The sequence below is a fragment of the Amphiprion ocellaris genome, chromosome 19 (genome assembly GCF_022539595.1).
Source record: "Amphiprion ocellaris isolate individual 3 ecotype Okinawa chromosome 19, ASM2253959v1, whole genome shotgun sequence".
Taxonomy (NCBI): Eukaryota; Metazoa; Chordata; class Actinopteri; family Pomacentridae; genus Amphiprion; species Amphiprion ocellaris.
Window position 1 is genome coordinate 3,758,424 of NC_072784.1, and position 26,301 is coordinate 3,784,724.

The window sequence follows — 26,301 nt, forward strand, 5'->3', positions numbered from 1 at the left end:
AAGAAGGCGGTCCGGGTGGTCTGGTTGATGTGTGGTTGGAAGGTGAGGTTGCTGTCAGGAATGATTCCCAGATTACGGATGTGTTGTGATGGGGACAGAGTGGAGTTGTCAGTGTTTAGTTTTGTTGGTCCTTTCCCTCCTCAGCAACTCTTTCCTTGCCTTTCTCTGGTCTAAGTTCAGTAAAGTGTAAAAAACGATACCAAGCAACTCAATTTTGCGCAACAGAAGTCTATATCCCTATGATCCATTTAACTGTCATTATTTGTAAGAGGTATCAATAATTTTGTCCATTTGTTTTCACGGTTTCTTTGTTTTGTTATATGGCAAACTAAAGGCATGCAGGTATGGATGATAAAAATAAAACTTAAAATAACATTTGGTCTTGTCTGTATGTTAATGTTCCTCATGGACAGTATAGGATTGATATTTAGAGGTAGACTCAGCTAATAGTAAATATTTCATCACAGTCTGCTAGCTGTCTGTTTTGTTTTATCCTGTTTTATTCTGTTTTATCCTTCGGTAGCTAACCGGTTTAGCTGAGCAGTGTTGTGTATGTAGTCCACTGCAGTGAGGAATGAACAGACCTACATACAGAGGAGACTGAACAACCACTACACAGGAGAGTTAAAGGTATGAACTACCTGAAAAACCTGTTATTTCCTTCGAACTTTCATATCTGATTGAGCCAGTATGTAAAGCTGTACAACAAGATTTTAGTGCTAAATTTAAATTTTGGATACAATCAAATCTTTTGCTTCATTTTCCATTGGGAATAAACTTGACCCTTAAGACCAAAGTCACAAGCTGGACTCTGCAGAAAGTTAAAGAGTGTATACTCGTAGTAACTGCTGAGTTTACTTTCAAGCATCTCTTCCAATGAACACATAAATTCAATGAAAGATATGCTCATGTAAAAAGAAATTATTTTCTTTGGAGAACCATTTTGAAACTCCAATATTTCTGATTTTGTGATTCAAATTGTCAAACTGCTCTTTCAGTGTAAAAGTGCAATGAAAAACACCTTTGATTACAATTAAATCAGGTACCTCTGATTGATGCAGTGGATTTGTGAAGACCACAACAGAAAAACTTCAATCTGCTGCCCTCCTCTGGACACTTTTGTTTACTACAGTTTACTCATCCATCCCAAATCGAAAGACCGACCCTGAAAACCAGCCAGGAAATCACTGAAACCTTTCTTTACACTGCAGTTGCATGTTTAGCAAAAGTGGAAACATATAACTTTTACAGTGAATTTATCCATCTTAGTTGCTGAAGGTGTCTCAGGCTGATTTAATTTACACCCAGCAGTCATTACTTTTGTCACTGATATTCACACCTGCTTTCTCTTTCACAGAAATATTACAAGACGTTGATTGGAAAGTTGAGCTATTTGCACATTAACCCTCCTGTCGTCCTGCAGGTCAAAACTGACCCATTTTAAAGTTTGAAAATGTGGAAAAAAAAAATTTTACAGTGAAACTTGTGATGTCCACATTTCCAACATTTTTGGGAAATCTTTGAACATTTTTTGGTGGAAAAAAAAGAAATGTTAAAAATGTTTCTTAAGAATATTCACACAAAAAATTAACCAAAGTCCAGCGAATTTCGCTGGATTTTGGTTGATTTTTATGTGAATGTTCTTCAAGAAAATAGAAGTTTTACCGATATACATATATAGTCATTGTAGATATTTTTAGGATTTTTTGGAAGATTTTTACTCATTTTTTGAAAAATATTTACTAGAATGTTCTTGCCAAATTTGGGGAATTTTGTTAAACAAAACTTTTAAGAGAAACTTTTAAGGAATTATTGGAATTTTCTTCCTGAAGGTTTTGCAAATTTTCAGAAATTTGTGGAATTTTTTTGCTGAATTTTTGGATTTTGTTCAGACAAGGAAACAATTTTGGTGCCCATAAATGAGGACAACAAGAGGGTTAAAAAAAAAAAGTTTTAACATACATTTTTAATGAAAAACGAAAATGACAAATGATAATCAAAAACCCAAATATAGAAATAAGCAAAAATAATATGCCTACATAATATGTTATTTAGGTATATTATTTAGGTGTGTGTGTGTGTGTGTGTGTGTATGTGTATATTTATATTTTATATATATATATATATATATATATATATATATATATATATATATATATATATATATATATATATATATATATATATATAAATAAAAAAAACATATGCATATTATTTAGGTATATTTTTCCGTATCATAAAAACTAGCTATTGAAAAAAAAATTTTTTTTAATTGCAAAAAAATTAAATTGATGTGTTTTCCAACAGTGAGGTTTACAGAGTTAAATACAGTCCTCCTGTGGGAAAATCCAGACATTCACAAAGTGTGATGCATGACAGGTTGTTTCTTTGTAAAATAGATTTTGGGTTGAATTGTTGAATTGCTGTATTTTAGAGGCTCGGTGGAGTCATTGTTGACCCTTAGGACCAGGGGAATATGCAGGATATTAATGCAACACGAGGGTTAAAGGGCTGTGTGTGGAGGCAGTAGACTGACATAAAGCATCCAACGTGGCCACGCAGACGGAGTTATAACGCACCACAAAGGGCCTAAATTCACTCCAGATCCTTGACTGGCTGCATAACCTGCAGATCCATCCACGTCCTGCTCATCTGGACCTCCATCCCTCCCCTGGAAGCAGCGCATCTCCCGTGGACGGCCAGCATCTGCTGCAGTATCTGACAGCTCCTCTCTCCACATCACACCACCGCGCACGTGCGCTCGGCGTAAACGTGACGGTAGCTGTCGCATGATGTCTCAGTCTCCGCCAGAAAACACGCGGAACCGGACGGTCCGTGGGTATATTTGGGGAATGGTCCACTGGCAGCTCTGCGAATTGCATTATAGGTGGCGTAGTCCGACGGCGGGGAGACGGAAATCAGCTAGTTGCGCTTTCTCACTACAAGTCCCAGAATACCCCGCGGCGCCCAGAGCCGTGTAGACGTGAGGCAGAGAGGAAGATTGAGGAATTCGTCTGCAGACTTGGAGCTGCGCTGTTGTGAGAAAAAAAAACACAATGGTAAGTCCACCAACTAAAACTAAAACGACTATCTTTTAAAGTAAAGGTCTCAACGGCTACTTAAGAGCGCCGACTTCAAGATGGCGGTTAGCGGAGTTTGCCAAATTAGCTCGTAGCAGTGATTGCTAGTAAAACTGGAACAGTAGCTAACTTGAGCTAGCTTTAGCTCGCTAATTATCGCAGTTTTATATCCTTGTTTTTGACACGATGACAGCCGGTAAGAAACCGTGTTGTAAGCTGTGTTTTGTGCTAGCTAGCTCGCGTTAAACTCTCAGAGTCGTGTTTTTGGCGTATAAGCTAGCTAGCTGTGTTGAACTTTGTGTGGTCCGCCCCCCTTTTCTGTGTGAGGACCCCTTTACGGGAACCTCCAGCCTTGTGAACAGAGTCTGGAGCAGATCACAGCTCCTGGATAGTCTCACTGGCAGATTCTGCAGTCCATTACCATATGAGCTGACAGTCCGCATACCTTTCTGTTTACATCCGCAGCTGGTTATCCGGGTCACTGGTTTTTGGCTGTCACTTCTCCCTCTTCCCTTTGTGCCTCTCTCTGCCTCCCATCCTCCCCCTTTTTGTGTTTGAGGGTTTGCAGATGCTGGTCACTTTTTATCCCCTTTACAAAGCTGTTAAATAGTCATTAAATTCTTCGTAAGATTTGAGCTCAGTGTTGCTTTCAGTTAGAGCTAAACTCATTTTAGTTCAGGGGCCACATGTAGCCCAATCAGACGAGTAAAATCAGATCATGATAGCTTATACATTTTTATTTATTTTTCTTTATTTAAACTTTATTAACAAAGAGAAATCCCACTGAGATTAAGAACTTCTTTCGCAAGGGAGTCTTGGCAAGGATAGGTAGCAGAAAATACAAATTACACAGATAAAACATAATTAAAACACGAACAAAAAACAAATTTACAATTTAGATCAAAAATGTGCTGAGGTTAATTGATTGTTCTGAATTTACCCATAGGTGTGAGTGTTATTGTTTGTCTTGTTTTTAAGTTACTGTATTGTTTTTAAGTTATTCTCTTGTTTTTCACTGTGAAGCACTTTGGTCACCCTTTGGGCTGTTGTAAAGGGCTATAGAAATAAACGTTGATTGATTGATTGATTGATTGATTGATTGATTGATTGATTGATTGATTACAAGCAAGTTATGAGAAACAAGTACATGTTGTGGAATCGGCCTCAAGAACTCGCTGTTTGGATTTAAAAGCACTCAATGAGATTCACTTGGTTAATTTCCAGTCTTTCTGCAACATCTTCCACGCAGAAGGTGTCTGCGAATCTGTATACCTTGCTTGTAAGATAACAAGAGGGAATGGATTGCTCTTGGAAAAATGTGAAATTTGATAATGAAATTTTAAAAGTTTACAATTGAATAGTAGTCAGTTGGATTGCTTGCATCAACAGATTTGTTAAGATCAGAAGAGGCACAAATACTTAACCAGGGGCATCAAATCAATATTTATGTATGTAATTATGTCAACAAGACTTATGGCGTCGTACTAACTAGAGGAAATGTCGTACCTTAAGGGTTTTATTTGTTTAACTGCTTTATTACTAAACAGCTGGTTGAGTGAACTTCGAACTTTCTGTTATTGCTGCAACTTCTAGAAACTTCACAAGACGATCGAGTTGAACAGAAAAACTTGTGCTTTATTGGGATTTAATTTGCTGTCGCGACTGAAGGGAAATCATTTGGTTTGATTGTGTGGTTTTGCCTGAGTCCAGTAAAGTAGGTCAAACATCGTAACAACAACAGTAACTCCTCTGTTCCGTCTTTCACTCGTATCTCACTGCATTGTCGCTCATCTTGCTTTAAGCTGTAGTGTAGCCGCTGGCAGTTGCCAACATTTCTTGAGCCAAGTGTGGGTGTGTTTTTTTCTCTCTGTCACTGTTTAAACATAAATCCAAAGGAGGCAAGCATTATGTGCTTATCCTGTTTTCAGCCAGGCTTCTGTTGCACTGCTCAGAGAGAGATCACCAGACTTGATGTTTTTTTTTTTTTTTTTTGCAGTATGTGTCACAATAATACCCTAATACCTTCTTCCTTTCCCCAGGCCTAGCCGTCCAGCCAGCTGCCAGCATTTTCTTTCACATATGTGCGTGTACTTTGGGTTATAAGCAGCGGCAAGACAGCTCACTACAACCGATACTCCGGAGGAGCAGCAGCCACCACAGCAACCATCCCCAGCAGCCCCTCCACCCCCCCAGCAGACTCTGGCAGTGGGGTGAGACACTAGTGTGACAAACAGAGAACTTTTATTCAGATTCTACTCGTCATCTGCCATGTATTCCTGTTGTAACAGCGATACCCGTTGTTTGTTTTCCTTTCTTTATTGCAGAGCAGGATGGAGGCATCATTCGGTCCGACCTTCTCAGCTGTGGCTGCTGGAGCTAAAGGTGACTAGTAATTACTGTTTTCTTTTCTAAACACTGTCTTCTTTTTTCTCTTTTTTGCTTGATTGTCAATAAAGCTCAGGGGGTTCTCTGTTTACAACCTGTGGCGTTTCGTTGTTACGTGGAACTAGTTGATGACTGGAGCAGACCAATACGTCCTCACGTGGCATTATAAGACAGCTTTGTTTGGTTGTATGCCACCTTGGATTGTGCTACATCGCTAACTTTTTGCCCTTCATTATGGCTCCCAGGAGTAAGTCACACTCTTCTGGTGACAGTGCTTTGAAGAAAAGGAAAGCCATCTCCATGGAGGTGAAATTAGATATCATAAAATGCTTGGAACAGGGCAAAACACGGACCAACATCGGTCAAGTTGTAAAAACAGGTCAACACATTGTAGTGATCCTCTGTGATGAATGAGTGAGACTTTATCTGGTTCTCTGGTCGTTTATTGAACCTTCACACAGGCTACTGTGGACCGTAGCCAACGCCAGAATAACTAGAAAAACCCCATAACTTAGCTCCAGAATTAGCCGCCGTTCTCAGCTCTCTCTACTGCTGACTCTGAGCCAATCAGAGGTGAGCTAACTAAACATGGCACATTCACTGACATTAGGTACATCTGAAACTGGTATTCTGGTATAACTTGGTATTCACTTTTCCGAAAAACTGATCGATTTCGCGATGCACGTAACGGCTTTGTGTACATTTTCGTTGGAGTTCCGACTTATGGCAAAAATCGACTTACGTACATCAGTAGGAACAGAACTTTGACGTAAATTGAGGACCTCTTGTACTTAATTTTGCACTTTTTGTATGATTTCAGCAGAAGGATCCAGCAGCTACAAGCAGCACAGAAGAACTCCCTCCTCCTCAAGCACTCTGACCTACTCTCCCCGCGATGACGACGATGGAATGGTGAATATCAGTGTGAAACTCATGACATTCATAATAATTTATATGGGTAAAATACACATGGAATGTATTGATGTTGTGCAGTTTGTACATATGCTTGCACACATCTGGATGTACAATGATAATATTAATGTGGGAATCTGCTGCTTCCTTCCTCCTCTCAGCCTCCCATCGGTACTCCTCGGAGGTCGGATTCGGCCATCTCAGTCCGTTCTCTCCATTCCGAGTCCAACATGTCGCTGCGCTCCACTTTCTCTTTACATGAAGAGGAGGAGGACACGGTATGGCATCCAGAACTAATCTATACAGCATAAATGGAAGCACACATGTTGTTCAGTCACATTTAGAGATATAAAATGAACACATAGTTTGAATCAGATTAACAAACGAGTGTGTTTGTGTGCAGGAGCCTCAGGTGTTTGCTGAGCAGCCGTCAGTAAAACTGTGCTGCCAGCTGTGTTGTAACGTCTTTAAGGACCCTGTCATCACCACATGTGGGGTGAGTTTAGCTTCTGTCTTCTCTCTATGCTTGTCTCCATCTGTCCATCTCTCTCCTTCTGTCTCTCTGATGTGCTCAGATTTTCATTTCTTTTTGCTTGTAAACAACTTAAATTGGTTTTAAATGAACAATGTGTCTGATGCATTAAGCTGTAGCAAGAAAAGTACTCCATATTTTGAGAGTTTCGATGGTGATGTTTTTTGGTTTTTTTTGTTTTTCAAATTCATGCTGACCAGAACTGAAACTACATGTGTACAGGGGATCCTCTGTTTACGACGTCTTGGACCTATAGCGTTTCGTTGTTACGTCTGTTTAAACTGGTTCAGTGGAACTAGTTGCCGAGTGGAGCAGACCAATACATCGTCACGCAACACTATAAGACGGCTTTGTTTACATTCTCCGGTTCTACGCCACCTTGGATTGTGCTACATTCACTAACTTTTTGCCCTTCATTATGGCTCCCAAGTCAGACTCTTCTGATGACATCCCTATGGAAGTGAAATTAGATATAATAAAACGCTCAGAACAGGGCGAAGGTAACATTAGGTAAATCTGGAACTGAACAATAAACATTGAAACATCAACAATATCAGTCCGTTGCAATATTCTGTTATCTTCTTCTAAATGATTCATACATGCATGAAAGTCGTTGGTATTCATGACTTTTCCAAAGAACTGATCGATATCGTGATGCACATAACGACTTTGTTTACATTTTCGCTGGAGTTCCAAATGTAGTCCAGAGGTCATAAATTAGGATTTTACTTGTTTTGTTGGTGAGTTTACATACTTTACTCAAACATAACTGACCACACCGTCAAACATTAGCCTGACTTCATGCATAGTTACATCATGTTGGGTGTATTATCTGCCAAACATCATCATGGATGCAGTGGCTTGTATTTAATGTGGCATTAAGTAAAACAGGTGAATTACAAGCAGTTTGTCTTGTGATTGTGTTGTCATCTGTTGTGTGGAAAAGTTACCCTGCAGGTCATCTATGAGGCAAGGCCATAAAAATGTCGCTAAACAAGCGTTCATTTCCTGTAGACGCAACACAAGTTGCCCAACAGGCTGACCTTGTGATGTTTCTTGCAAATGCTTTAAACATTAAGAAACTGTCAGAAGATTGAATGATTGATGAAAGGATGATTTGCCACCTGTTTATCTTTACTAGCTGAGATTAGCTGAGCAGCAGATGTCAGATTTAGTGAAGTTGAAACCAAGTGATTTAATCTGCATGGGCTGTTTTCTATGGACGGAGTGTTAAACATTAACATCACAGCCAGTCTTGTTCATTTAATTGTCTGAAGCCTAAACAGTGATTGTGATTAATATTTTTTTAATTGTACAGCTTTAAGTGTTACTCAGTGGAGGAGTTGATGCTGTGAATCAGTCAATACAAGACAATGTTGACCATGTTATTTCTTTATATTAGCTCTTTTGCATACATATACTTTCAAGATGATTGGATCTTCAAGTATATAAAAAATGTAAATGAATTTTAACCAGACCATGCAAACTGCAAATATTCTACCACTCTTGTAGAAAAAAATGGCAAACTTTTGTTCCAGTGTACTCTGACAGCACTGCTCCTGTAAGTTTAGTTTAGTCTAACATTAGCAGCTCTGCCATGCTCGACTGAGTTTGGGGAAGTGTTTTTTTTTTTGTCAAACATGCTGGTTAATCCTTATTTAAAAAGCTTTTTCTTTTGTGTCGTTAAATGTGAAATATTCATGTAATAAAATATAAATCTCCACTGAGTTGCTTCTCAAGAACAATGATGTTGATCGTTTTCATCGTGAGGAAACTGAGTTTTAGCAGCTTTATCCTCTGTCTTTAAGAGTGATATGTAGCCATCAAATATATTTAATTATTTAATAAGTTTTCCATTGAGTCCTTGTTTTAAAAATGTCACATTGGAAACATTATTGTAACAATCTATTGAAGTAATGTACAGCTGCTGATGAAGTGGATGTTTGCACTGAACTACACCTGACTAAATGACCTAGCTTGCTGCTAATGCCTCTGTCTATTTTATGTTTTGTCATGTTTTATTGTTTTTTTGTTGTGTAACTGCTGTATAACAAATCACCCCTCAAGGGACAAATAATAAAGTTGAAAAGTCAGACCAGTTTTTTACTCAACTCATGGACCTAACATGAGGTTTATTAACTAGTTAGGTGCAGATGATAAGACCTGCGAGCAACAGATTTTTTTACCTGACAAGATGAAAGGTTGCCTCTATAAATGAAAAGCCTGCTTTAATCTGCTTTTGTGTGATAGTAAAAACCCATTGCTTTGGTAATTAGTTCAAATTTCAGAACAAATAATAATAACTAAATATATTTGTGGACTGAAACTCTTTTCTTCCTTCTGCAGCACACCTTCTGCAGACGATGTGCCTTGACTTCAGGTAAGGAAGTGTGCTGGTTAGAGCAACGGGCCTTTGTCATGATGCACATTTTCAAAGTCTAGATTATTTAACTCAACACGATGTTTGTGCACGTTACAGACAAGTGCCCGGTGGATGCTGCAAAGCTAACGGTTGTGGTGAACAACATTGCAGTAGCTGAGCAAATCGGAGAGCTCTTCATCCACTGTAAATATGGCTGCAGGGCCACGGCCAGCGGAGCGGCCGGGGCTGCAGCGGCCACGGTGGCGGGGAAACCTGGAGCGTTTGAGGTGGATCCACTGGGCTGCCCGTTCACTATCAAACTGTCCACGCGCCAGTAAGGGCAAAAGATTTGACTAGTGGTTTGCTGGTTGTTGATGCAAGTGTATTTCTCTCCCCTACAAATTTTTCACCTGCTGTCCTCATCCCGACTCTTCGTCTCTCTACAGAGAACATGAGGCCAGCTGTGACTACAGGCCAGTACGATGCCCCAACAACCCCTCCTGCCCCCCACTGCTCACCATGAACCTGGAGGCTCACCTCAAAGAATGCGAGCACATCAAATGTCCACACTCCAAATACGGGTGAGTCTGAAAAATGATTTTTTCACTGCACCTTTCTCCATTCCTTACCCAGGTTATATAAATGAATAGAACCAGGTTTTTTTTATCCCATCTCTTGCTTTGTTGTTGTCGCTCTTTATGTCTTGTCCATGTCAGCAAACAAATGGGTCAACACTAAAAACAAACTCAGACATAAAGCTGTCTTTGTACCTGCATTAAATATTAAAACTGCTGAATATATAATATTTTATTGTCTCAACAAAACTGAGCTCAGACTAACCTTGCTGCAAGGTTTCCATCAGGCAAGACATTCCTCCTCTTTATTGTTTTGTAATGTATGCCACCCTTCATTCAAGGAAAGCTATTATCATTTAACTAAGCCAATCTGCACCATTTGGTCTTTTTCAACAACATTGCGGTCAATCTTTTGGCATGCAGGAGATACGCGTCTACCATTATTTCTTCATTGTGGTTTTTAGTGGCACTGCTTCTTAAGTGAGCCACTTTCCTACATTCTTACGTAACACCATTCTGCCTTTTATCCATCTGCTTCTCTTCTCCTCCCCAATAGATGCACATTCATAGGGAACCAGGACACATATGAGACACACCTGGAGGTGTGTAAATTTGAGGGTCTGAAGGAGTTTCTGCAGCAGACTGATGACAGGTGACCTAAAAGTTCAATATCCAAACATGTTTTAGACTGAAGGGTTTCTATATGTTCACTTAATGATCACAACTTCATCTTTCTGTGTGATCTCTGGCTTCTTGCTGTATTTAGGTTCCATGAGATGCAGCTGACTCTGGCCCAGAAGGACCAAGATATTGCTTTCTTACGCTCAATGTTGGGAAAACTGTCTGAGAAATTAGATCAGCTAGAGAAGAACCTTGAACTTAAATTCGGTAAGATACAGATTTACCTACATCCTTCCATCCATCCCTTATCTATACACCACTTTGTCTTCTGTAGGATCACGGGGGGATCCTACAGGGGACTGGAGCTCAGCTGACTTAGGGTGAAGGCAGGGTACATCCTGGACAGGTTGCTAGTCTGTCACAGGACAGTTTTACCTCCATAATTAGCCAAACTATCCAGAACTTGAAATAAATTTCATTAGCAACACTTTACAAAGCCTTTTACATGTTTATATACCCTGATCAGGATGTTGTTCAGCTCCAGTGAACAGGCAGCAGGTGGACTATATTCTGTTTAATGATACTGCAGAGCCAGCAGTCAAGGAACACCTCTTGTGATGCCTTGGTTACATATTATAATGATTTTCTTTTTTTTCTCCATGTTTTTCTCGTGATTCCTTTTGCTCAAATGGCACACAAAAGGAATTTCTAAAAGAAAGTAATTTAGTGATGTCTGATAATTGCGGCCCACTGATATTATCGGCCTGATGTTGGCATAAAAATGTAATATCGGTCAATATCGTTATCATTTTTTTTTTTTTTTGCCTATAGTGAAAACGGATGAAATAATGCATGGATTTCGCTGGTATTTGCTGGACTCATGGAGGGAGTTTCTGCTTTGGTTAAATTCCCATAATCCTTCACTCTGGGTACACAGAGCTATGCAAACGGATACCATAAATCCACCTTAAAACACCCAAATCCAGCCAAACTGTGGGTGGCACAGTTGCATTGTGGATCAAGAAGATTACACTGAATAGAAATCAAATAGTTGGTTCTGCTGCATAAATGCAATATTTTTTTTTTCCAAAAATTATTTTCTGTGAGTCCAATCGTAAAACAAAAATACAAAGGTAAATTGGTGCATTGTTTGATTTAAGTTTTATCTTTGTCTCAAGGCTCTTTTGTGTGTTTGTGTGTTCCAGATGTGTTGGATGAGAACCAGAGTAAACTCAGCGAGGACCTGATGGAGTTTCGTAGAGATGCCTCCATGCTTAATGTATGTGTGTGTGCACCTTTCAGAGACATTTACATGGGAGAATGAGAATTTAAATTAATATGCCAAAAGGAAAGGACTGGAAATCACAGATTTAGTGCAGGTTATAATAAATTTAATATGCATCGACTATGTTTCTACAGGATGAATTGTCCCACATCAACGCCAGGCTCAACATGGGAATCCTGGGCTGTAAGTATCTTCACCTCTTCCAGCAAAAAATATTGGTTAAATCTTTGCAGAGAATTTGAGCCTGTCACATCTTGAATGATTCAGTCATTAAAGTTGTTCTGATTTCAAATACAAATTGTAGCTCTTTCTACCTTCTCTGGATGTTCCTTCCTTTTCCCTCACACTCCTCTTACCAACTTCTCTCTTTCGATGCCTTTCTCCTATTTTCATCCACCTCTTGGTCCCTTTTTAACCTCAGCTTCAGTTATACTCCTCTCTTGTTTAGTTTCCAATAAAAGATACATGTCCAGTCTGTCCCGTCTCTGTGCCTGTGTGCAGCATACGACCCCCAGCAGATCTTCAAGTGTAAGGGAACGTTTGTTGGCCACCAGGGTCCCGTCTGGTGTCTCTGCGTCTACTCCACTGGAGACCTGCTTTTCTCTGGGTCTTCTGATAAAACGATTAAGGTAACAACACACAATCAAATGAAAACTTTTTTTTTTTTTGATACACTGCTATCGCTGGCCTGAACACAGCTTTCACCCACTTCAAGTGAGATTCTGAAAACTTCCACCCACAATCCTGTGGGAAATCTAGAATTATGGTTGTTTTTATTTGCAGAAAAACGAATAAAGGTTACTGAAGTGCACATGAACTGAACAAAGCCTTTGAAAAATGAAGCAGTAGCCTTAAGATGACACATAAAGAGATACATGCATACAAATTCACACAGGTTTTAAGCAGTAAGTTAATCATCTTCTCTTCTCCCCTCAGGTGTGGGACACCTGCACCACCTACAAGTGTCAGAAAACCCTGGAGGGCCATGATGGCATCGTACTGGCTCTGTGCATTCAGGGGTAATATAATCAACACATGCACTTAGAAACACATGCTGTGATCATAAGATTCTTGTCAGCTGGGAATGACTCGCCTTCCCCCATGTGTGACTCAGTAATATGTGTTTTTGTCTCCACAGAAACAGGCTATACAGTGGCTCAGCAGACTGCACCATCATCGTAAGTAGCGTTCACCTGTCTACATTCGCTTCTCTTTTAGAGGCATACATGTGCAATTTTAAGTTAAATTGTTTGCATAACTGTAGACGTTGTGTATCTGTCTTTGTGTTGTGTGTCTGTGTATCGTGCGTAGGTTTGGGACATCCAGACCCTGCAGAAAGTCAATACTATTCGTGCCCATGACAACCCTGTATGTACGCTGGTCTCCTCCCACAACATGTTGTTCAGCGGCTCCCTCAAGGCCATAAAGGTACATCTTCATATGAGATACTTCACCCGCTGTATGTCACCGTTATCTGTACAGCTTTCTGCACAAGCTTCAGTTCATTTACAAGTTTTATTCAAACTGTATTATCATGGAAATGTGTCTCAATGCAAGTGATGGGTTATCAATTTTTAAAGGATTATTAAAACAAAGGCAAAAACAAACTGGAATGGGAGGAATTAAGCAAAAACAGCTAGTACAGTTGAGTTCTGAATCTGTCCCTAAAGGTTTCTAGTGAAGGACCTGTTTTAATATACATGACCAATCAAAAGTTTGGACTCATCTTCTAATTCAATGCTTTTATTTATTTGTATTATTTCTACATTGTAGATTAATACTGAAGATTAACACTTTTTTCTTTACAACATAATTCCACATGTATTCTTTTATAGTTTTGATGTCTTCAGTATTAATCTACAATGTATAAAATAATTAAATAAAAATCATTGACTGAGAAGGTGTGTCCAAACTTTTGACTGGTAGTGTAAGTGGGAAATCTGTTCCCAAGACAGACATTGCAATATGAAAACAGAAATAAGCAGAAGCATACATAGCTGGTGTTTCAGGTAACCTATCTAGGTGCTAGTCCTGTAGGTTGTTTTTATAATCAGGGTGAGTAGTGTCAGATCACATCAGTAGTGTGTTCAGGAGAGATGAAAGCAGAGATGAAAAGCTATTTTGACAGTAGATTTAATGTGTGAATAATTTAAAAACACTAAGACTTTCAATTTATAGAGATTGCAAAGCAATTAAGACATTTAGATGGTGGGTTTTTTTGCTGTTCCAATGAAAAGCATTTCAGTTTTGTCTGTGCTTATCATTGAAATGTTAGAGAGATTTATTGAGTTGAACTGGCATTTATGAGTGTGTATCATCGGTATGGCAAAGAAAATGAATCCTATAACTATGAAAAATATTATTTCATTGTATCATTAGTCTATAGAGAAGAAGAGGACCTGGAATGGAGTCAAGTTATTATTATGAAGTATGAAATGAGTTATGTCAGACATAAGAATGAAACCATCCATCCCTTATCTATACATCGCTTAATCCTCATTAGGGTCGCGGGGCTGGAGTGTTTCCCTGCTGACTTAGGGTGAAGACGGGGGGCACTCTGCACAGTTCACCAGGCTGTCACAGGGCTGCATATACAGACAAACAATCACTCACACCTACGGACAGTTTAGAATTACCAGTTAACCTCAGCATGTTTTTGGGCTGTGGGAGGACGCCAGAGAAAACCCATGCATGCAAACATTGCAAGGCAGCAGTGCTAACCACTGATCCACTGTGCAGCCCTAGAATGAAACCATGCAAAGCTGTAAAACAGGTCTTGGCCTTTAACAGAGGATTGATCAGTCAGTAGCAGCTAAAAGGTCATTCGTCACCTTGGTCAGAGCAGTTTCAGTGGAGAGGGTCAGGAAATGGTCTGTTATTGTTGAGGGTGTTTGGGTCAAGATTTTATTTCATTTGAGTCAGATGTAGCTGCTTAGCTTCTTTACTGCTGAGATCTGTAAGTAAAAAATAAAAAAAAAAATGCTTGGCATCATCAGAAAGTGTTTGTAAAGCCATTTAAAAATGACTTTTAAAGATGAGTATAAACATGTAGTTCAGCGAGGAGAGATAGAGAGGCAGACAGTAAGAAGTGATGGCAGTTGCCGTTCCTTCGTTACCATGGTTACAAGATAACAAAGATGAGAAGAAGATAAGTTTGTGGTTGTGTGTGTGTGTGTGTAACGTCGGTACTCCTTCACAGAAACTTTCCTTTCTTACCCAACTCTTCCTCTCATCGACCAGTTCAATGACATCAGGCCCTGTTTCACCACTATGTGACTGTGTGACTGTGTGTGTCTGTGTGTGTGTGTTTGCTTCCATGAGTGTGTAATAGCTGATGGTGATGACTTAGTGCAAGTGTATCATGAGTCCTGTAATTAAAAGGGAAGTGAAAATTGTGTCGTTGCTGTTACTTTAGTCAGCATTTTACAGAAAACTTTAATATTATTGTTTTTGTTTTCATCTCCAACAACTACAACAGTGGCTATTTTTAATTTTATGTCAAGGCTTTTGTCTCGTGAAGTTTGATTTTTATCCCTCCGTTTTGGTCAAGTTGTCCATCCGTCACACTGTCGCTAATATGATCTGTCAGGAATATTTTTAGTGAATGTCTTCAAATTTGGCAAAGTCATATTTTACATACAATCCTGGGTGGCTACCTCGAAATGGTGATAATTGTATGGATTTTCTGTGCTGCCAAGTTAAAGATGTGTGTAAAGTGTCCACATTTTAGAATTTGTAGCTTTCTTGTAACAGCATCTATTTATTACTACAACTTTGTATTCTGTCAGGATCAGCTTTATTGGACAAACAATATACTCTGTGTTGTTGTTTTTCTCATTGAACTTAACCCTCGTGTCGTCCTGCGGGTCAAATTGACCTGTTTTAAAGTTTGAAAATGTGGAGAAAATATATTTTCACAGTGAAACTTCTGATGTCCACATTTTCAACATTTTTGGGAAATCTTTGAACAGTTTTTGGTGGAAAAAAGAAATGTTTAAAAAAATGTCTTAAGAACATTCACAAAAAAATCAACCAAAATCCAGCAAATTTCGCTGGAATTTGGTTGATTTTTTTTGGTGAATGTTTTTAAAGAAAATATTAGAAGTTTTACTGATATATATGTGATCACTTTAGACATTTTTAGGATTTTTTCAGAAGAATTTTATTTATTTATTGAAAATATTTACAAGAATTTTCTTGCCTTAATTTGGGGGATTTTTTTTTTTAAAATACAACTTTTAAGGGAAACTTTTAAGGAATTATTGGAATTTTCTTCCTGAAGGTTTTGCAAATTTTCCGAAATTTGGTGATTTTTTTTTTCAGCAGAATTTTTGGATTTTTTTCAGACAAGGAAAAAATATTTTTTGGTGCCCGTAAATGAGGACAGCAGGAGGGTAAACATATTTGTTATAAAAGTCTGGACAGAAATGGATGCTAATGGGTTGGTTGACGAAACTATACAACCACAAGCTCGTTACTAAAGCTTCCTTTGCTTTTAACTTCATTCAATCTTACTTTTGTGTGTGTAGGTGTGGGACATTGTGGGTACGGAGCTGAAGCTGAAGAAGGAGCTGACTGGTCTGAATCACTGGGTTAGAGCGCTGGTGGCCTCCCAGAACCACCTGTACAGCGGCTCATACCAGACCATCAAGGTATGTGGAAGAGACAGAGGAGCGTTAATGTACACTTGTGATTGTTTCTGAGCAGATGGTCTACTGAGAACTTTGGAGGGTAGAGTAACAATAGCGGCTCTGCTTGTTTTCTTTTTTTAGTTTTGGGATTTTTATTCCAGCATCTCGAGCCAAAAGTGGCATGTTTGCTGAGCTCATTGGATAAATCTCTTTCTCAGATTTTTATCTCATTGTGTGTTATTGCCATGCTTTCAAACCATTCTGTCAGAATTAATTCCATTTTAATTAAATTTGCTTGAATTCCATCTCCTCTACGTGGATCTTCAGCTTGTGATTATGCCGAGTTTTTGTCTGTAGCTTAATAGCCTCAAGACATGTTAAAAAACGAATCAAATGTAAACATTAAAAAGTCAGCTGGAGACTGGAGGTCCCATAATTTTAGCATTAGCAGGAGATTATCTGAAGTAAGTGATACAAGTTGGTACTGACGTAATTTCAGCCTCAAAAACTGACAATTATTTTTTCACAATTTTGAAACCCAGTGTAAACATGTAGAAAGCTGCATGAAGATATAAAAGAGGCACTGTCAGCACCGGTAGAACACTTCTTCTGTTGGAATAAAAGTTTAGGTACATGTTGCTGGAATGTGGAGCGAGGTCAAGGTCTTCAGCTCTGTTTTCAGACGGCATGTACAACAGTAATCTCCTTTCACTGTCACTCTTAAGGACGTTCTGGTACGACTGAAACCTCGCTGCAGTGACTGTGGAACCGTGTATGTGTGCAGTTAAAGCTGTTGGGATATATTGTGGCCAGTAATTGGGTTCTGTCCTCTATATAAATGGGACTTTGTGTGTCTCTGTCAGCTTCGCTCACTGGCTGATGAAAGTACTCTGTGTGTGGATGTGCGTGTCTGTCCTGGCGTCTTGCTGCAGTTGGTCACTAATGACTACCTCAGGGACGCTGAGGAGAGATAAAGGGAGGGACAGCAAAGAGAGGGAGACTGGATTTGGGAACGGGGGACGTCTGTGGAAGACTGAAGAATGAGGAAAGGCAGATGAAAGCACAGATAAAGTTGACGGCACTTCTTTTTGTGACGCTCGTAAACGGAGCACTTAGTCTCCAGCTAATGTGTAACTGGAGAAGTCATTTAGAAAGTGTTCGCCACAGAAATGGCTCAGACACGTAAAATATTCAGTGAAAATGATTCTTTTAAATATTTTGGTAATTACATAACTATGACAAAGAGAAACCATAAAATTCTTAAAAGACTGATCTCTTGTAGTTGATCGAGATAGGAAAAAAAAATGCAAGAAATTAGCTTTTGTAGATATTTATGTTTGACAAATTGGACCAGTTTTTGAACACTAGTACTCTCTGTTGCATAATACATTTAATTGTCATCCCAGTGTGAGATAACATCGACATAGAGACAAGAAAGAGACAAAGGAAGATGCCAAATGATAAATATTCCACAGATTTGAAACCAAGATGCTGCAGCAAGTTTAGACCAACAGTAGCGCTGCAATAAAACGATTTTAATGAGACCAGTAGGGTCCTGCACACAGAGCTCTAAGAAAATACAACAAAAATGCAGAGTTGTCCAAGTAAAAGTTTATTTTCTTTGACATTATAATCACAGTGTGGTGTCAAGTTTATGAATTAAGCATTGCTTTACTCTTTAGTGTTCATGTTTGGTTCTGATTTGCTGCCAAATCCATTTACACTACTGGTACTGCAGCTAAAAGAACGCAGATTAGTGAACTGATTATTCTAGTTTTCTACCACATTCCTGTCTTGGATTGTTTACAGTAGCAGTGCTTTTTGCTATCATAATTTTTAATATTCGTAGCTCTACAATAAAACACCCTGTTGACTGAGGTACTGAGGTAGTCAGTCTAAACATTGGTTCATTTTGTGTGGAAGAAGAATCATGATGCATTAAACGCCCACTTTAAGTGTGAAGCAGAAACCCTGAAGTAAGAAATAAAGTTGATATATATATATATATATATATATATATATATATATATATATATATATATATATATATATATATATATATATATATATAGTGGCTGCAGCGCTTCACACTGACGCTCAGTTGTCACTACTTGTGTATTTTCATAATTATGCAGCTGGGTTTGTTGTGTTTGCAAGAGAAAGACATACAAAATGTGAAGGAGTTTCATGTCATTGCCTGTTTTCGGTGCTGTGCTCTGATTGGCTGCTGGAGTAGCCGGTTAAACTTGTGCTAACTCCTCTTTGTGTTGCCATGGCGATGAAAAATGACAGTTTCCAGCTACTGAACAGTTGGCTTTCTCCCCTGCCCATAACTGAGCCGTGCTGTGTGTTTTCTCCCAGGATGTCGAGGCCGTTAACTCTCTCCACCGTGCTCCTCTCTGTCCCGTCTCACCCAGCCACCTCCCTCTCACTCCCTCTGCCTCTCTCCTTGTCCCGTCAGATCTGGGATATTCGCTCTCTGGAGTGCGTTCACGTCCTGCAGACCAGCGGCGGCAGCGTCTACTCCATCGCCGTCACCAACCACCACATCGTCTGCGGCACCTACGAAAACCTGATCCATGTAAGGGAGACACACACACTGGATGCACCTTTTATCTTTCTGATTTTGTTGCGCTTTTCTTCGTTCGTGCCTCATAAGTTAAAGTCAACAACGTCTTACATTTTTCACACTGCTCCTGACTGTTTTCGATCCCAATTATACCTAATAGAGTCACTTTTTGTTTGCAATACATTCATATAAGAGTGGACACAGATCTGAAGGTGTGTTTTGGTGTGGACATGACTAACGGTTGTGTGTCCTGTGTAGGTGTGGGATATTGAGTCTAAAGAGCAGGTGAGGACTCTGACAGGTCATGTGGGAACAGTTTACGCTCTGGCCGTCATCTCCACCCCCGACCAGACCAAAGTGTTCAGCGCCTCCTACGACCGCTCCCTCAGGGTGAGGACGGACACTGTCCAGTAATGTTTGTGTGTCTGATGTGTGAGGATCGGTAACATTCAAGATTCAAGAACTTTATTGTTCTACACACAGCAGAAACACAGAGCGATGAAATTCTTATTTTGCGAGTTCCCTTCGCACAACTGAAATAACAAATAAAATGGGATAAGCTCAAAATGAAATATTAACAAAAAATAAAATAAAATTAGATATAAAATAGCTACAAATGTGCAAATGTTGGCAATATTGCAGTGTTTCCTCTACATTCATTTAGGGAGTGGCGGGCTGTCATCATTTTTTTCTGCAAAACAAATCTTCCCAAAGGTATAAATACAGGAACCCTGATAGTTCCAGTGCTGTGTGTGTTCTGTAGGTGTGGAGCATGGACAACATGATCTGTACACAGACTCTGCTCAGACACCAGGGCAGTGTCACTGCGTTAGCCGTCTCCAGGGGGCGCCTCTTCTCTGGAGCCGTGGACAGCACTGTCAAGGTACCGGACCATCTCTGCTTCTTTTTCTGTGTGTTCTACATTCCACTGCTGGTTGAAGCTGCTGCAGGTTCATGCTGAATGTTCACCGTCATTAGTGTAGCATTTTCACCTTCTTCTGAACCGGCTTTTTCAGAATCAAACCACTTTAAAATAAGTTTATATCACATAAAGCTATTTTTTGAAGCTTTCACTTAGTCACTTTGTTGAATAGTCTGATGCAGGGGTGTCCAACATGCGGCCCACAGGCCAAAACTGGTCCTCCAGAGGGTCCAATCCGGCCCTCAAAGTGTAAAAATTACAGAGAAGACATTAACTGCAGATTGTAAATTCGTAAAACTATAAATTTAAAATCATTTCTAGACCATGACAAGTTGTTTTGATCATAAAGTAAAATCCTCGATTGTTCATTGTTCTTTAGTCATTTTGTGTCTCGTTTTTGTCATACTTTGTCTTGTTTTTGTCTTTTTTAGTCAGACTTTTGTTGTTTGTCTCATGTTTTTGTTGTTTTGTGTTTCCTTTTTGTCTCGCTTGTTTTGTGTATTGTTGTTGTCATTTTCATTTTTTGTTTCGCTTGTGTTGTCTACTTTTTGTCATTTTGTTTCGCGCTTTTGCCTTTTTTGTCTCATTTTTTCTGTTTGTCTACTTTTTTATCTCTTTTTTTTGTTTCTTGCCTTTTGTCATTTTGTGTCTTATTTTTGTAATGTTTTGTCCTTTTTTTGTCTGACTTTTGTCATTTTGATCATAAAGTAAAATACTACATCATTCAGTTCCAGATAGCTGTGAATAAATGTTTTGTGTCTTTGTAGATAAATTGTGATCTGGAAGTTGTAATGAGTAAATGATCAACTGAGGAATAATGTTGTTGAAATTGAACTTACTTTTCTTAACAAATTACAGGTTGTTCATAATATTTCATAAAAAGGAAATTACTTAAATGTGACCATTTTCAGAATGTACTTTTTGGCACTAAAACAAAGGAAAATGTGGAGTTGTGGTTATTTCTAGATTATTATGCTGTGATTTTACTGGTCCGGACCACTTCGGATCAAACTGGACTGAATGTGGAACCTGAACTAGAATAAGTTTGACACCCCTGGTCTAATGAAATGTCTCCCTGTGTTTCTCAGGTGTGGACGTGCTAAACAAACAGTTCGCTCTGCAGGACTCCAGATGACTCCACATCTCCTTAGGTTTTCCACATGATTTCCTCCTCCGCACCCATTTCTCTGATTGTGATTTACACTCTTTAGTGGCCTCATCACCGGTGCATTACAGCACAACAGGACAAGCTGCCTTACGCTTGCACCACACTGGACCGACTGGACGCTGCTCCCTGTAATCAGAGCAGGAAGCAGGGAGGTTGTTAGTTTTTCAGAGAGTAGAAGGTCCTGCCTGCTTCCTACGGACACACCTGCCATTTAAGAACCGTACTGATGATGCCTATTGCATACTGTTAAAGTAAGTCTAAAGGCTGGTTTCACAAACATGCAGTTACACCGTTGCTCACTCCGGTTTTGTTACGAGACTTTTCAAAAGCCATTCACTCCAGAGAGAAATCGCACAATGACAAAGACAAGAAATTAAAATCATGACCAGACTGTTTTATACAAATGAAGTATGCACAGTTTAATGATCAAACTGACATGAAGACTTCCCAGAACGTCTGTTTCCTCATATTCCTTTATGTTGTTCCAGCTGCAACTAATAACGCTGATAATGTCTTTTCTTCGTGCTGCATCATTTACCTTCAGTGAAATTTCTTTGTGATAATACATCCGTTCAGTAGATGAGGAAACCGTCTTCCTGTTTAACTCCATGTTTATGAGCTGATTCATTTGTAACAAAAAGGTTTTGTCTTTGTCCAGATGAACTGAATTATGGATGTGAAGTTTGTACCGGGGAGTTTTCATGAACTTTAGAACAAACAGAAAAGTGACTTTTATCGTACCTATTTTATCTCACACTCCATTTTATCATCACTCTTGAAGAAGATCCAGTGATACAACTTACCCCCAACCTGGCAGAGAACCAGACCTCAGACTACATCAAGGAGTGTCTTTTCAGAGTCCAACACCAACAGAAAAGTGTTTGACAACACGGCTCTTATTTTGATTATACAAGGACTGATGAGGTCCTAACAACCAACCCGGTGCCCTGTACTTTAAGGTTTCAGGAAGAAATGGGGACTGGATGTTCGAGCTCCCATGACCCCCCTCAGTAAATCTGCTGATCCACGGCCAGGACAGAAGCTGCACTGCTCCTAAGCAGTCTGGTTTCACAATCAGGTGGACTCTTTATGACACCCTGGAACAACATTTCAAGGACAGAGCCGATGGATTGGTGCAGTAATGTGGCCGTTGTACCGGACTTTAGTGGTGAAGAGGGAGCAAAACTCTCAGTTTACCAAGTTGAAATGAGTTCGGCCTCGGAGATAGGGGCGAGGAGCTTCACCGTCCAGAGAAAAAGTTGGGAGTTGAATCATGACATGTTTCAGATTGCTGGTTCCCGGACAAGACCCTGGAGGGATTACATATCTCATGTGGCCTGTGGACCCCCAGGAGAATCTGGAAAATATTGCTGTCTGGTTGAAGTGCCACTGTGGATAGGTGGCGCAGGATGGATGGATGGATGGAGTGTTGGTACCATTGACTGAGTAGTGTTAAAGACCAGCTGAAGACGTTTCCAGTTGTAGTTAGGGCTGGTCCAAATAGCAATTTCTGGGCTCCGGATAATCGGGCCCAATTAATGACAAAAATCTGAATATTCGGATACCACCACACTGACCAAATATTCGGATATTTGCGTCCAGTCCTAGTTCTAATCAGATGAAGTGGGTTTCTATCAAAAAACATTTTACTTTCAGACATACTGTGGCTCTGGGCTTTGTGAAACCAGCCTTTATTAAACACCTTTTAATAAGAATGACAGATCTATAGATATAGAGTTTTATATTAGTGCTATGTTGGACCTGTTTTCAGAGCCACCCAACGCTTGTACAGTTGTGTAAAATAACAGATATTGCCGAGCCTGGACATGTTCCTCTGACATGTCTCTCAGCGGCCCGGAGAGACGACGACGGTCTGCGTGCATGCCACGTGCCTGTTATTGTGTATATGTGAGTGTGTTAACATGAGTGCCATATGTGTGGATGGAAAGTAAAGAACGGCCGTAATGATGTGTCTTTTCCCTCCTCTACCTCCCTCCTTCTTCCTCTCTAACCATAATAACCACAGATTAACACGAGACACGCAGCCCACTGAGTGTAATTAACCTTAAAACCCCCAGAGGCAGACCAACAGCCACGGAGCTGAAGTCCTGCTTTCCTAAATTATGTTCCAGGACCCATATTGGGTTGAAAAAAGTGACTAAATATGCCTGTTAGGATTAGCTGATGAGATTATGTCCTTTACATTTTGACACTTCAATCAGATTTTTAAAGATGTTTTTACTTCCTGTGTAGCCTCGGTGAGGAAGGCAGAGGAAGGGAAGAGGGTAGGAAGTGTCTTCACTGGTCACAGTTTCAGTGATTTATTGTAAACTTGTAATCATGTAGGCCTGAGTTGGTCATTGATCAATAAAACTGTTGTACACTTTGAGAACCGTCCAACTTGAATGTGTTTAAATGGAGCGTCAGAGTTCATTTTACCCAGATTTATTTGATTAATGTCCACTTACTGGAAATACTCCCTGATTATAAAGGTTTCAAGTAGTATCCTAAGTCACTGAGATGCTGTTTAAAGCTCTGGGAAAAGTTAGTAAGTAGATCTCCAGTTAAGTTTATGAAAGTTAGAAGTCTGTGTAGTAATGGTGAAACATTTAAATCAGTAGCTGTCTAATATTTTAGTAGCTTGGCCTCACAGTCGTTCCCAAGAATCCAACGAGCCACAACAACCTTAAGTAGAGTAAAAACTAATCAAAAATGATATTTTCGTTTCTACATTTTCAGGGTTCCCACGCGTCCTCAAAAACCTGGAAAATGATTGACCAATTTTCCAGTCATGGAAAGTGAGGGAAAAAAAAGGTCAAATGTCCTGGAAACAGTTGACTTATCCTGGAAAAATATTTATCCTTCCCCTGTCAATGCAAACAGGTTAAAAGTTATGCGCATGCATGCGTGCTGTCACCTTATCTTCTGGGCAACATTAAGGCATATAATATATATATAATAATATATATATATATGTAGCTTCTCTGCTTCTAGCCGGCGCAGCGCCCCACGTGACGCTACCAGCCAATCAAATCTGCATTTCTGCAGCTCTGCAACCCAGTTCTTCCAGTTGACTTTGTCGCTACATTTAGCGACTTTTCAGACCCCGTTAAGGACTTATCGCTTAAAGATAAAACTAGTGAGTGTAAGCTGAAAAGTGTGGCTAGTGTTAGTCCACCAGTGTGAAGGTTTTCTGTCCCGTGGGCGGCCACAGGCTCCTCTCTGTCCTCCGTGGAGTGACAGCAGAGGAGAGTTCTAGTGGGCGTGTCGGTTCCTGATTGGCTGTGAGCTGCGAGATGCAACACATCTCTGATTTCAGCACAGCGGGAGTTTAACAGGTAATCTGAATGGGCCACGTTTCATTCAGTAGTTCACACTTGTTTTATTGTCTGACACAAAAAAGTGAATGAAAACAACATTAGGAATTCTGTTGTATTACTATGTGCTCAGATAGATGGAGAGAAGAAATTATAGGGATTAACGACTTTTCATGTCGACTTAATCTCTTTAATCTCCAATAAAAGTAGTTGTCAACAGAGTAACAGCTGGAGTTGTAACATCTGTCCTGATGTTGATCATGAAGTATTGATCAGAATACTTATGGTCAGCAGTCATCCTTGAAGTTTTACATTAAAATCTTTACTTGTGTTGTGAATTTTGGTAAGAAGCAGAAACTTTAGCGTTGCCATGGATACGTGAGTGTTAAATTCTGTCCATGTTTCCATTTTGGGAAATGCAGTCCAGCAGATGAGTTTGTTTTTACTGCCAGCTACCATTCAGTCTGAGATATTAAGAATAAATAAATGTGCATGATGTGTAAAATTTCTGCTCCTTCAAAGTTCACAACACAATGAATGAATTCCTAAAACACTCTCAATGCTGGAGAGCGTTTGTGATGCTGAAGCAGTGAGCAGTTTTTCTGTTTCTTCTCTGAAGATGCACAATGAGGGACGTCTGCAGAGACTGAGAAAGAGTCTCACCACATCCTGACATGAGGAAAAAGACTTTATTGAAGACTACAATGAGAAAAACTATCAGACAGCAGACGGCTGCATTCAAGGTGAGCTCTGAACATTTGATCTGGAACAGGAATTCAATAACGGCAGCATGAGCTTCATTTCAGTCTGTAGCTGCTGAATTCATGGATGAATCATCTGGCACTAGAGAGGAAGACCATCAAACACCCACGTCAGCTGATGGAGGTCCAAGAGTCTCACCCAACAAACAACCTACAGAGTGAAGACCTCCAATCTGATTGGACGGCCTGCTATTCAGCCACGTGTGAACAAATGCCTCTAAGCTGATTTGTTTTCTAAAATAAATCTAGTTTGAGTCCTAATCTATGCCTGTGTGTTTGCTTCTTTACACCGCTGTTAACAGTTTAGGCTGTTAGATTGTTCCAGATAAGACAAGTACAAGATTCTTCAGAGCCGTTCTACCACGAGCCTGACAGGAAGAACTCCAACATCTACTGAATGTTCCTGTGGTTCCCTCAAGGCTACAGGAGGAGCCCTACGAGGACGAGCCGGTCCACCTGATGGTGGCCAGTCGCTGCGGTTCAAAGCCAACACTGATTACGTGGACTTCTACTGGACCACACGGAGGCCTTCAAACCGGACCAACAAGTTCAGCGACTCCCCGACTCGTGGGTCTGAGGACGCCGCCGAGCCTCGGTCCAGCCGGCTGCCTGTCTGTGGGTGTTTGAGTGCTGAGAGGTTTGTGGATGCATGTGAACGTTCTGTGTTGAAACAGCAGCTTTGGACTCAGTAACGCCGGGAAAAACCAAGAGCTCCTTTATTTGTGACTTCCACTAAAAAAACTGATGAAAATAAGTTTGCCAGGGTTCTGACTGATAACAGATTATTAAATAATGAAAGTAATCGTTTAAATATTCCTTTAAACAATCCTTTTAGGTCTACATTTCCTTTACACTGACTTCTTGGTATATGTACAAGTATTTAGGGTGGAATATACCATTAAGCCCAGTGTTCAAGGGTTCTTCTGGGAATATACCATTAAACCATCCTTTTAGGTAAATGTTCCAGGATGTTGGGTAGAATATACCATCAGATCAACCTTTTAGGTCTACATTGGAAGATTTTAGAGTAGAATATTACTCCAAACCACTGTTCCCTCTAAACTGTGCGCGTGCGCAATTGCGCACTGCTGACACGGTCTCCGCACACAGAAAATCTGCGTTGCGCACACACAAAAAAATCCAACCTAAATTGAAAATAAAATAAATACATAACAATTCAT

At 39.8% G+C, this 26,301-nt stretch overlaps 1 protein-coding gene across 4 annotated transcripts; it reads left to right on the top strand.

Moving 5' to 3' along the window:
* The first annotated feature begins 2,909 nt into the window (after positions 1-2,909).
* On the top strand, positions 2,910-23,434 carry traf7 (TNF receptor-associated factor 7). Of its 4 annotated transcripts, none has more exons than XM_023271355.3 (22): positions 2,910-3,059; positions 5,120-5,290; positions 5,405-5,462; positions 6,286-6,377; positions 6,539-6,655; positions 6,781-6,873; positions 9,256-9,289; positions 9,389-9,605; positions 9,718-9,852; positions 10,403-10,498; positions 10,613-10,734; positions 11,673-11,746; positions 11,887-11,935; positions 12,254-12,381; positions 12,689-12,771; positions 12,891-12,930; positions 13,064-13,180; positions 16,282-16,404; positions 18,845-18,964; positions 19,211-19,342; positions 19,716-19,835; positions 20,963-23,434. In XM_023271355.3, exons 3-22 carry the CDS (start codon positions 5,411-5,413, stop codon positions 20,975-20,977), a joined length of 1,959 nt encoding a protein of 652 aa, XP_023127123.2. In that variant the 5' UTR covers positions 2,910-3,059; positions 5,120-5,290; positions 5,405-5,410; the 3' UTR covers positions 20,978-23,434. The 4 variants fall into 4 exon arrangements, with proteins under 4 accessions (XP_023127123.2, XP_023127124.2, XP_054861393.1 ...); XM_023271356.3 differs by having other exon boundaries at positions 6,289-6,377; XM_055005418.1 differs by having other exon boundaries at positions 5,410-5,462.
* Positions 23,435-26,301: the final 2,867 nt, after the last annotated feature.

Excerpts from the sequence above, each read along its gene's own strand:
- traf7 (XM_023271355.3), top strand. The coding sequence starts at position 5,411 with ATGGAGGCATCATTCGGTCCGACCTTCTCAGCTGTGGCTGCTGGAGCT. Across the intron at positions 10,499-10,612 it reads CTGCAGCAGACTGATGACAG|GTTCCATGAGATGCAGCTGA; the intron begins GTGACCTAAAAG and ends TGCTGTATTTAG. Across the intron at positions 12,931-13,063 it reads CAGCAGACTGCACCATCATC|GTTTGGGACATCCAGACCCT; the intron begins GTAAGTAGCGTT and ends TATCGTGCGTAG.